Below are 11934 nucleotides of genomic sequence, written 5' to 3'. Positions count from 1 at the left end.
GTGGATAACATGTCTTGGGATGCTGCCCTCATATACACTGACCCCTTCTCTGATTGGTTGATTTCAGTGCCGATCTAATTGCATGATAACCTTTAATATTTACATTTTTTGTCCAGGATTTGTGTTTCTTTGTGGCATTAGAGTATTTTCCTCAGACTTCTTCATGTTCCTGTCTTATTGCGTTTTGGTCTGTTTTCTATTATTTTCTGCTGGTACTGCTGGTACAATTATAGTGTAAATTGGGAAATATATCCTTTTTTCCGGTTGTGTAATGTTACTGACCACACTCTGCATTAGCGTTGTCAACTCTGATAAAAGCTCGCCAACATCTTTTGGTGTCTGGCTAGAAGTTGTGTTCTTTGGTCTACGTTTTAGCCGTGGCAGAGGTCTCTTGACTTGTTGAGTGACTGCACTCTTCTTGGTGCTGCTGTCTGTACTGTGCACCGAGCTTACTTTTGTACCATTCATGCCTTGCGATTGCTTTGAAGTCATTTTATAGTATGATATTATTTAAACTTTACGGCCGCTTTTATATATCTTCAGTAGAAAAAAGGACAACCACTTCTCTCAGCTACTTGATAACTTGTCAATCATTAAATTGTTAAAGCCACCGTGCTGACACCATCAGGTAAAACTTTGCGTTTTGGGTAGAAGTAACTTAACCCGCATCGAATTTGCTCATAAGTCATTACCCTGTCATCCACCACACGAAATCCTCTATTAACCCCTGATCCCGCTTGTTGTGACGCTAAGACATTGAGGTAATGTTCTTTCGTAAGTTCATTTCTCCTCTGTATTCCCTTAGAGCTATACTTAGAAGAATCAGAGCCAAAACAAAAGTATGTCTTTGAGCACAGCCCAATCATTCCATCTCCTTCGAACTCCAATTTAAACAATCCTGGAGTACGCTTATCGAATGCCTTATGCTCATTACAACAGCTGCGTGGAAACCAAGAGAGTTTATTATCTGGTTTATATTGGGTCCCAAGTTGATGAGCGCTGCTCCTTGCCTGTTCATACCTTGCTTTGAATTCTGGTTTCATGAGGTCTTCCAAGTTCTCTCCGCTGAATGCAATGTAAGCTGAATCTGTGTCCATTTCACAGTATTCAAAGTCGTATTTTTCAAACGCTTCACACATGAAATCATAATAGAACTCAAGCATTCGGAGCTTAGCATAGCCATACACGAAAAATCCAATTTGGATAGGTAGATCCAATTTGATTGATCGGGGTGAGCAGACTATCTCGTATGTATCATCGTGTATTTGTGTCAGGCCAAGAAATGAATTTCGACTGATTGCAATGTCAAGCTGTCGGGTATGTTCGGCTTCTTTGAAATATTTTACTTTTGAGTGCTTCTCCTTATTGGTAACTGTTTTTCCATAGTAAGAATTTCCAAACAGTTTCTCCATTTCTGCTAGAATGCTCTTATCAGGGTGTGCGTCCCCTTGTCGTCTTGCATCTGACACTCGCTCACCTGCCTTCTTGAAACATGCAGAGGGTGTATACTCGACAACCTGATATATCTTGGAGCATAGCAGTCCGTGGTCAAGGTACCAACGTAGCAAAGGTGTAATGATCATTACCTTTTCACCATGAAGGCTACCGATGGTCATTTTCCGAGGCTTTTTCATTAGTCCATGGCTTTCGGCATAGTCCTTCATGTGGTCTCCAATATCATCAATGCCCACATTGACATTTTTGAAGATGGGTGGCATTTCATCAAAACATTCTATCTTCGACTCTGGGACAGCAATGTCACATTCTACGATACCAAACAGGTCGTTGGCTTTGACAGCTTTCAGAAGTTCCTCCGTTGTTGCCCCCTTTTTATGTCTGCGGCTTCACTTGGTTTTCGCGTGAAGGTCATTGAGAAAGATCTTTATTTCTTTGTTTCCTTTGGGTTTCTACCACTGACACTCATACATTTCCTCGACCTGATATCCTTCACCTTTCAAATAGGCATTTGTTTCTTTTGTTTTCTGCCGCAGTTGGGACAGCGGAACTTTGTTTACTGGATGTACATCGTGTTTACACGTGATGGGACATTCTTTTTCATGTCCGTGGTATAAACAACCTTGAAACTGATAAATCTTGTTCAATTCCTTGCTATAGCCATCAACAGGCATGCTCTGTGGTCCTATTTTTGTTTCGTGTCCATCTTGATGTCTGTGTATGATCCCAGTATTATCCGCATGTCTCTTCCATGCTAACCATTCAAAGGCTTGTTGTTCCCATGGAAAAGAACGTTCTAGTTTAAAGTTATTCTCCAATTTTCGTCTATTGTAGAATTCAGTTCCTTGTTCGTTCATCAGACTTTCGAGATACAGTGAGTTTGCGTCGAAACCACGAATGGATTTGCAAATCTTTGGGTTTGTGAAAGCATGTTTTCGTATGTATGTTTTATCTTTTTCCTGATAGCGGTTGAAAATGATGGACGGACCACCAACAATTTGATTGCGCAATGAATGATACAAATCAGCATCCTTCTTCCCAAAGAGGGTAAAAAAGGTTCCTGTGTCCGAAAATAGATCTTTCATTGCTAATCCAGGCAAACTTATGCCATCTTTGAAAAGGTCAAGGCCTCTAGACATGAAGTAATTACACATTTTGTCTATCGCCCCCATGAAGGGTTTGACATCTTGGTTGTTGTACCATACAAGGAAATCCTGCATTGATGACATGTCTTCTTCGATCCATACCTTCTGCATACTTTCATATTGTTCTGCAGTAATGTTACAGTCTTTGAGTTGACTGTAGAATGCGTCATGAGGTGGAAGAGATGTCTCCTTCAATTTCTCCAAGTTGTCAAACCATTCGTTGGGTAAAAAGCCTTTAGCCTCGGGTACTTTGAACGATTTCAAGTATTTTGCATACGTTGTGTTTGGAGCCAGGTAGTTTAGAATGTCCAAAATCTTCAGGTTATCAGTAGTGATAGACATGTAAACATTCTGTTTTTTTATAACATTAATATTTGGTAGGTTCTCTTCGTCCCTTGTGGTGAACTTTATCAGGGCGGGAAACAATGCACTCTTCATTGCATTGACGTCATACTTTGCCGAGTTGAAACCAATTACTGGTAATTGCTGTCGCCATCTGGAAAATTCCATGGCAATTGTGTTAATTGGCCTTGACCCTTTCCTCCGAGTTTTCCTCTCACATTCTGGCTCATCTTTGGTGCAATCATTTCCAACCTCATCGCAAGAGCCATCACAGTCATCCTCAGTTGCCATCTGTTTGTCACCGTCCTCCTCCTCATCGTCATCACCAGGGTTTCGGGAGGCTTCTTCTTCTTTCACTATCAAACTCTTTAAGATTTCGGTCAGGTCGTGGTATTTGACATCAAGTAGTTTGCCAGCAGCGTCTGCAATCTCATTCAAATAGGCCACGAATTGGTCTACAAGTTCATCCTCATTTCCAGAACTGATGAAGCATTTTGCTTCTGTATATTCTGGAACATTACTGCATACGCTGATGGAGGCAACGCGGTGCAGGGCTACCCACGACAATTTATCAGTGTTGGTCTTGTCTTTAACTTTGTCCATATAACATTCAATGTCATAGGCCCTATGACGCTCTGTACGGGTGGAATTGATCCTCCTGTGCAGGGACCTAAATCCCATGTCTCTCCATCTTTGCGAATATGCTTGCTGGGGGTCTGAATACGCCACCGGGAAAAATAAACTTTGTCTTTCCCTGACATGTTTTTTCATGACGAATACAATGGCAACTGTACTCAAAGACACTGTCACAACTTCTGCACTTGTGTGCTTTAGAATGGGACTTGAAGTCTTTTATATAACTAAAATGTTTCTCGTAGAGGTTAAGATAAAGTGTGGTTTTATAGTGACTAACACTGCGTCGTACGAGTTCAGCCTGGGCTTGTTGGTTGATGGAATAAACTTGAATATTAATCTCAAAGATGTCTTCCATTTCTCTCAGTTGATGTAACATCACACCACCATATTCTGCCATGCTGGTTTCTAATTCTGCCATTGCACAATACGCATTGAATAATACAACTGTGGGTGTCTCCAAACCATGAACTGAATGACCTTTATGTAGTGCCAGACAGCGAAAAAAACAGAGGTTGTCCGTGATTACACCCCCAGCTTTATATTTGCGATCCAATGCGATAATTGACCGGTTGTTCTTGATGAACAGTACATTTGTCACAATATCAACGACCCACTGACTATTTGGTCTCTGCGCCTTAGCATACGCTAGTATATCAACATCTCCTAGGATTGATAAGAGACCATTCAACCCACTTTCGTTTTGTATCAACAGGGGTCGATCTAGTACTCAGCGTGGTAATACCTGCGCTGACCGGAGACATTGTTGTACAAGATAAAGCCAAAAGAATAATTAACCTTGTATTGATTATTCTGCTGTTGATGAATTGTTCGAAAGGTTACCTCTAATTCCTGGAACGATGCAGACTCTACCATGATATTATAAAGTCTCTGGCGCCGTCCATTCACCTTGCTTTTTGACTCGATGTGCTTCAGATTTTCCAAGTTGATCTGATGTAGTTCTGGTCTCACAAATGTTGGAACATGGACCTGGTGCGATTGCGCTGGATTGACACGTCTCGGAATTTTGTCAGATGGTTCCTCAGCTGCTATTTCTTCAGGTTTCTGGTGACGTTTCCTTGTTCCCCTTGTCTGCCCAGATGTAGTTGCCGTCTCTGTGGCAATTGCTGATTTCTGTGCATGGCTCTTCATATGTCGTACCAATTTAACTTTACGATCATATACTTGTGAACAAATGCTACATGTAAAATTATGTTGGTCCAACGTGTGAGTGCTACGCTGGTGCCGTTTAAGCATGTCCAATCTGACAAATGTACGCTTGCACATATCACAAACATGGCGGCGCTCGTCATGCCCTTTTTTATGTCGATCAAGACTTTTCTGAGTACTGTATGTTTTATGGCACACAGGACATTCAAATTTTGACGGGGGTCTTTCTTCATCCATGGCTGTGGCTGAATTGATTCGACACATTGGGCACCAGCATTACTTATTCTAAGTCAATTATCAAATTATTAAGTGGCCAACAAGAATGCTGGCTTGTGACGTCATGCTGGCCACTGATGCTTGTGACGTCAGAGGAACGCGTGATGTAAGAGGCAGGAACCGCCTCAGAAGAACCGCCTCAATGCTGGTCCTTATTGACGAACCATACTACTCATCTCACTTCGGTATACTGATAAATCAGTTCATTGTGCTCTTCGCATTTTATATTTCAGGGTAAGGTGGGAAACGATCTAAAAGGAGTCAAGGAAGCGCCATTATTTTGTACCTTATAACACTGGTCATCACTGGGTGTTGCTAGTCGTTGATACGCATTGTAAAAAGTGTTTTGTCTTCGACAGCTTATATGAACGCCGTGATGAACGCCGGGATGACATTATGTATATATTCCATTCAATTCACGGCAACGAGTTCACGTTTTCCAAGTGCACGAAAAAACATGTTATCAGAAGGACACTTCTTCCTGTGGACTTATGTGCGTCCGACATGCGGAGTATTTCATAATGAGCTATGTGTCCAGAGTCTGTCCATGGATTATTGATGTCATGGCACAACATGATAATCCGACGCACTTGGACAACTATTGGCTGCACAGAAAACACCGTTTATACGATTCATCGAAAATACATAACCAAACTGACGACGAAAGCGATCACACCACCGATAACGACTGTTTCATTGTTGACTAACCAAAATCGGACTCTGGTGATGTCGCATCACATCGTGCTGACGATGATGACAAATGTTCCGAATTTAACTCTCACCAGCCACAAGTGAAGGGTTGTTCAATTGTACTCTATGACTGCATGAAGACGTGTAAACGTAAGGTAGCTGCAGAATGGAGGCAAAAAAGAATAATAGGAATTGATTGACACTATAGACCCATGTTTATAATTAGGGTCCCTTGTTTACAAAACGTATGTGTGCAGTTCAAATGTAAACAAAAAATGTATTTTTGGTACTTTCGGTTGCTGGACTTGGGTTTTCCCGCAGTAAGGAGCTGGGGTCAAATTGGTGGTCTATTGTTTATGGGTGCTGTGTTAGCCAGAGCTAGCCCTTGATAATGAAGGTTACCATGGTCTGTTTATGTGCTCACCACAGCTTTCAATACTTGATCTGAAGAGTCGCGCTGAACCTGAAATGGCCTTATCAAGGAGCTGCTCACGGTGCTGAACTTCTAGCTTGCCTGTCGAGTAAGTGCCTTGCCCGAGACCTGGCTACATGTAGGAGGAGCACGCATTTTAAAGTTATAGTAGTGAAAGTGCAATTGGTTCGAGCCATTTGGAGGCCAACATGTGAAGGCCTATCCGGGTATTCCTTCTTCTCCGTATAAAAAGGGGCATTGCTGACTAAGGAACGAGGCATTGCCTCATCATCTCTATCGGACCAACTGATATACTTTTATATGCACGCAAACAGCACGCCACAGCTAGGTCCGAGTCTGTGGACAAATGGTTGGTTTAATTTGTCTCTTCGATATTGCTCCTTTGATATTGCATTAGATTTTCATTGCAATTCAATCTATTCAAGGTATAGCCCATTTGAACCTGCCTGCGCTACGGGTACAATGCTAGTATTTATATAATATGTACCATCTGTGTGCACATGTTGAGGAGTGAATTTGAAGATTGAGTAGAATTAGATATAAAGTTAATGAGGCGCTTTTCAAGGGTGATCATGATGTCATAATCATCAATGATAGCGGGAATAAGGTTATTATATATCATCCCTAACCCCATTAAAATGATAGTTAACCACGGAACAATTCTCAACAGCCAGTCCTTAGGCACGAAATCAATGATATGCGTATTTTATCCAAGTGAGCGTAATTTTCCATCATTTTCAATTGCAGGTAAAAACATAGGCCTACACGGCAATAGAAAAAGGAAAAGGAAGCAACCTGTTGTTGATGCTGGCTGCAATGCACATGTCGTGAAAGATTGTGTGGACATTTATGACCAACGATTGGAAGTAGTGGAAGAAGACATTGTTAAACTTAAAAAAATTGTCAAATCTCTTCAAAACGTAGACAGTCATGAAGCCGACGTCGAAAGGTCAACGACCACTTATCCGGTGCATGATTACGCCACTCTCGACGTGTACGGACACGACCTGCAGCAGCCACTTTTTGATGTTCACTTGTCAACCACTGGCCCGCCGGTGCATGATGGCCTAACTCTCGACGTGTCCAAGCTCGACGAGTCCGAATTCTGTCAACTATTCGATGATAATTTCGATTTATTGATGCAGCCTGTTGAACAATCATTTACAGCTGGCGATGTTGCGAATTCTGCAGAATTGCAGGTCGACATGCAACAGCCAGTTGTCGAAGTTCAATCATCACTAACCAGTTACCCGGTGCATGACGACCTACCTCTCCACGTGTCAGAAATCTGTCAATTACTCGATGTGCAGCCTGTTGAACAATTATTTACTGGCGATGTTGCGAATTTTGCAATCGAACCACCAAATGTTGTCGCTGTGTCGGACGATCAGCTTGTCACATCACCAAAAGCTGATACCGTCCAACAACAAAAAATGTATACAGAATGTTTTGATTTCCTTGACAGCATGGAAACTTCAGTGGCCGATATGCACACCAAACACTTTTTGACCACACTTTTGGCTGGCTTTGATACTGGCAAATTGAAACATCTGTGTGATCAAATCGAACAATATAACATGTGCATTGCAAAGCAATACCATGTAAAAGACGGGTGTTACGATAAATGTATGTTGGAATTTATTCGGACGAACCTGGAGAGTCGCGGGATCACCACAGCGGTTGCCAGATATGGTTTTTCTGTTCTCCTGTTAAACGCATACAACCGAGTCGCCGATAGCAGCAATCCAGAGGATTTGATAACCCTGGACAAGTTGACAGAGGAGAGTATTCAACATTTTGAAGGTAGGTGCGCTTCTTGCTTGAATAGTTGTACTCTATTGGTTTAGCATTTAGTCTGAGTACTGATTGGAAGCTATGCATGCAGTTGAAGTTTGGACATGAAGGCGACACATGAAACAAATGTTACATGAAATTTTCTAGTTTTAGCTAAATGATGATTTGAGATTGCTAAACGCTCTTTGGTTCAGTGTTTAGTGGAATATTTAACAGAATGACTGGCATAAAAGTGCAATTATCATACCGTATGCAAGTACTGTCCACGTTGTACGCGGATGCGCGGCCTTTTATACTTTATACAGGGCGGTATATGGTGTCGCGCAAGTAAACATTTGACTACACGTTTTTGTATATACTCGTCTGTGTACTTTCAGCGCATCCTTATGATAAATATACTGATGACATGACCGACAAGATGAGGACCGACGATTCGACGTGCGTGAAAATGCACGACGAAAAGCTGTTTTGGGACGACCTACGTCCTATTGTCGAGCGTGGTCATTGGTATACCACTAAGACCCTAGAGGTACAACTCATGAACGTGGTAAAAAAGCACGAAGTGGATCACTTGGTGGAAGTGCTAGACACGACATTGTTCAGATATTGGAAGGTATGTGGCTTTCAGATCATTGAATGCAGCTATTCTTTTTGTCTAATTTCTAGACACAGAGGACTGCAGTTTCAGCAGTTCTGGGATCTCGGGCTTTCAAGCGGCCGGATAAAATCAACTCGTGTGATCCGGTGACTCGAATCAGACACGAGGGCAGTTTTCTATTTGTCATATACCACAGCAACTGAAAGAAAACCCACATTTGTGCAAAAGATATGCCGTGGTAAAAAAATGGTAAAAAACAAGTCATTTTGGATAGTTCAGAACGACTTCATGACTGACGTCGCGGCCAACGTCATCACAAATTGCTGGGGGGGGGGGGGGGGGCCGGTCCCGATATTTGCAAATTTTTGGACAAAATCTTCGTTTGTCGGGAATGAAAAGCATTGGAGGTGCTGTGTTTTGCCAAGTTTGCTTCTTCAGCATACATTGCGAAGTTTTGGGTGGATTTATTACTGATCTTCTTGGCAAAATTTGTACTTTTCTGACGATGATTCCCTGGATCATCTCACTTCGGTATACTGATAAATCAGTTCATTGTGCTCTTCGCATTATATATTTCAGGGTAAGGTGGAAAAAGATCAAAAAGAAAAATGTAAAACTCCTATTTCCCAAAACGAGTCGAAGAAAGCGCTAGTGGCGCTTTCTTTTGTACCTTATAACACTGGTAATCACTGGGTGTTGCTAGTCCTTGATACCCATTGTAAAAAGTGTTTCGTCTTCGACAGCTTATATGAACGCCGTGATGAACGCCGGGATGACATTATGTATATATTCCATTCAATTCACGGCAACGAGTTCACGTTTTCCAAGTGCACGAAAAAAACCTGTCATCAGAAGGACACTTATTCCTGTGGACTTATGTGCGTCCGACATGCGGAGTATTTCATTATGAGCTATGTGTCAAGAGTCTGTCCATGGATTATTGACGTCATGGCACAACATGATAATCCGACGCACTTGAACAACTATTGGCTGCACAGAAAACACTGTTTATACGATTCATCGAAAATACATAACCAAACTGACGACGAAAGCGATCACACTAGCGATAACGACTGTTTCATTGTTGACTAACCAAAATCGGACTCTAGTGATGTGATTTGAACCTGCCTGCGCCACGGGTACAATGCTAGTATTTATATAATATGTTTAGTCTGAATGTTACGACCTGGTGATATGTAACTCGTTGTATCTCTTTGTATATACAAATGAGGCTGATGCCCAGTGTTCGGCAGTGCCATATAGACACCGGTCAAGGAATAACAACACCTTCGTACCCTCAGTTATCATAAACTTTTGTGACCGTATATTTATTGTTTTCAATCGTTTTATGATATGATTTGACATGATATTGAGGGACCGTCATTTCATTTCATATCATTTTGACTTGTTTGCAGATAACGTGTTGTAGTGAACTAATTGCCTAATTGCTTATATATGTGTTTGCCAATGCATGTTTAGCTAATTAGTTTGTCATCCAGCCCGTATATAATAGCAGGTTGATTATATTTGCAGTGGTATTATTTTCACAATTTCGGTCATTTTGCGTGGCATGCATGTACTACTGTATGATGAATGTGAATAATGTGCTTGTGGTGAGTGACGAAGTGTTGTATGGATGCATGAAGTTCGGGTCAAGGTCTAAATCGTTGATATGGCATGTTGTTCATTGTTAAAGGGAATAATCTTAGGTTGATTTGGACTTGGTGAAATTATTGAAGACTTGTATGGAAATTTTGGGTGCAGCGTTGATATTATTAGCTCTCATTCATAAGCTATAATAATAATCCACAGTTTAGATGAAAGATAAGTGAGTATTTTCAATAGCAGAATGCCTTTAGATGACCAAGCCTTAATTTCAGCATTCCCTTTAAAGGGTTTGTAGAGTTGCCTCTTACATTAACATTACTAACATTGGATATTTTATTACTCGTCGTTGCGGATACAGCATATAATGCATAAGCAGAACTTGTACAAACGGCTTCTTATCAGAGGCCTTTATACTTACAAGAGGAGTGAGGCCATATCGTGACACCGTGTTGCAGTTGTTGCGAGTGCCATCTACAATTTTAGTTCCGACCGACGTTGGGAAACAGTGGAAAATGAAGATTTCGTCTCGTCGCCACGATGGGGCCAATAAATTCACAGGTGTAGCAGTCCCAAATGAAATTTCAACATCTTTTACATGTCAGAAAAGCAATAGCTTTAATTGTTATGGCCTATCCCTACCGGACCTGTATTCAGATATTTACGAGATCGTCATATTTTTAATGGAAAAGCGGCTTGAAATAGCGAAGTCGAATGTGAAGTTGATTTTCAGAAAATGCCTCACCCACGCCATCTCACGAGTAGCAGTGGAACTGAATTTCTTTTGTATCTTGGGGACGTCCAGTAAACAATTCATGGCATTCTATGGAGATTTAGAACCGGATCTTTTGATGTTTTTCTTCAGAAAAGTCACTGCATTTTGTCTAATTTTCTACTACAATTAACACAGGCCCTTTTGTGCTTGTAACAGCAGACGTTACCTATTTTACATGGGATTTTACTCTCATTGATCAATGTCTGAGCTTCCTAATCTATAGTCCAAGTGACTCGGATTGTCCTATATGCTGTGCCTGAAGGGTGAGGGAGAAATTTTCCAATTGCACCTAAAATTCTTCCTTATGGGCATCTGCCCTCCAAAAGGTCTTACTGTGGACACTAGAAGAACATCTCCAAGGGGTTGGATGGTTGTCCTGGAGGGAGGGGGGGTTGCAGGAGCAGGGGCAGAGGCAGGGTTGGGTTTTTTTCAGAAAAAGTGGCATTGTTGTCAAACTTGTTTTGAACAACCAGGCGAAGGAATGTCCCTCATTCCATGACTTGGGTCAAGGCACTTGGAGATGACAATGTGACATCATTATTCTGCAGATGAGTCAACCTGAGAAAGGCCAACATGAGCAACCATTTAGAAACAATACAAATCAATGATTTTTATTCAAAACTTAAAAAATTACACTTCAGATCTTTAATGATTGGACATAATAAAAGAACATATTCAGGATGAACACAAAAAATGCCACCCATTCAACTTTTAAAACATCAAGAAATTTACACAGTGTTAAATCTCGAAGTGTATTACGGATAAGAAAGAACGTGAAGATATCGTTTAGCTCATAAGATACGACAGCGTGGTTTATTTACATAAAACATCAATACGCATGCGCGCTACACTAGTAAGAAGGGCGCGACATTTAAACCTTTCATATCAAATATATTACACTGCTTTCCCCCTGATGAAAAAGGATGCTCTGAGCATTTCATAAACTACAGAATAAATTCTAACTAACCTATCCTAGTTATCATTGCTATATGACAGGACATAACATTACAGGTTCAAT

General features: G+C 41.2%; 1 protein-coding gene across 1 annotated transcript; it reads left to right on the top strand.

The window, feature by feature from the left end:
• The first annotated feature begins 7300 nt into the window (after positions 1–7300).
• On the top strand, positions 7301–9965 carry LOC135499939 (uncharacterized). Its single transcript, XM_064791000.1, has 4 exons — positions 7301–7947; positions 8316–8551; positions 9116–9218; positions 9952–9965. The coding sequence occupies exons 1-4, from the start codon at positions 7350–7352 to the stop codon at positions 9963–9965; spliced, it is 951 nt and encodes a 316-aa protein (XP_064647070.1). The 5' UTR covers positions 7301–7349.
• The last annotated feature ends 1969 nt before the right edge of the window (positions 9966–11934 follow it).

Source organism: Lineus longissimus, chromosome 15 (assembly GCF_910592395.1).
Source record: "Lineus longissimus chromosome 15, tnLinLong1.2, whole genome shotgun sequence".
NCBI lineage: Eukaryota > Metazoa > Nemertea > Pilidiophora > Heteronemertea > Lineidae > Lineus > Lineus longissimus.
Note: the sequence above shows the minus strand (reverse complement) of the source record. Positions and strands in the feature narration are given on the sequence as shown.

Coding starts and splice junctions, on each gene's coding strand:
- LOC135499939 (XM_064791000.1), top strand. CDS start 7,350: ATGCAACAGCCAGTTGTCGAAGTTCAATCATCACTAACCAGTTACCCG. Junction 7,948..8,315: donor GAGTATTCAACATTTTGAAG/GTAGGTGCGCTT, acceptor GTGTACTTTCAG/CGCATCCTTATGATAAATAT. Junction 8,552..9,115: donor CATTGTTCAGATATTGGAAG/GTATGTGGCTTT, acceptor TATATATTTCAG/GGTAAGGTGGAAAAAGATCA.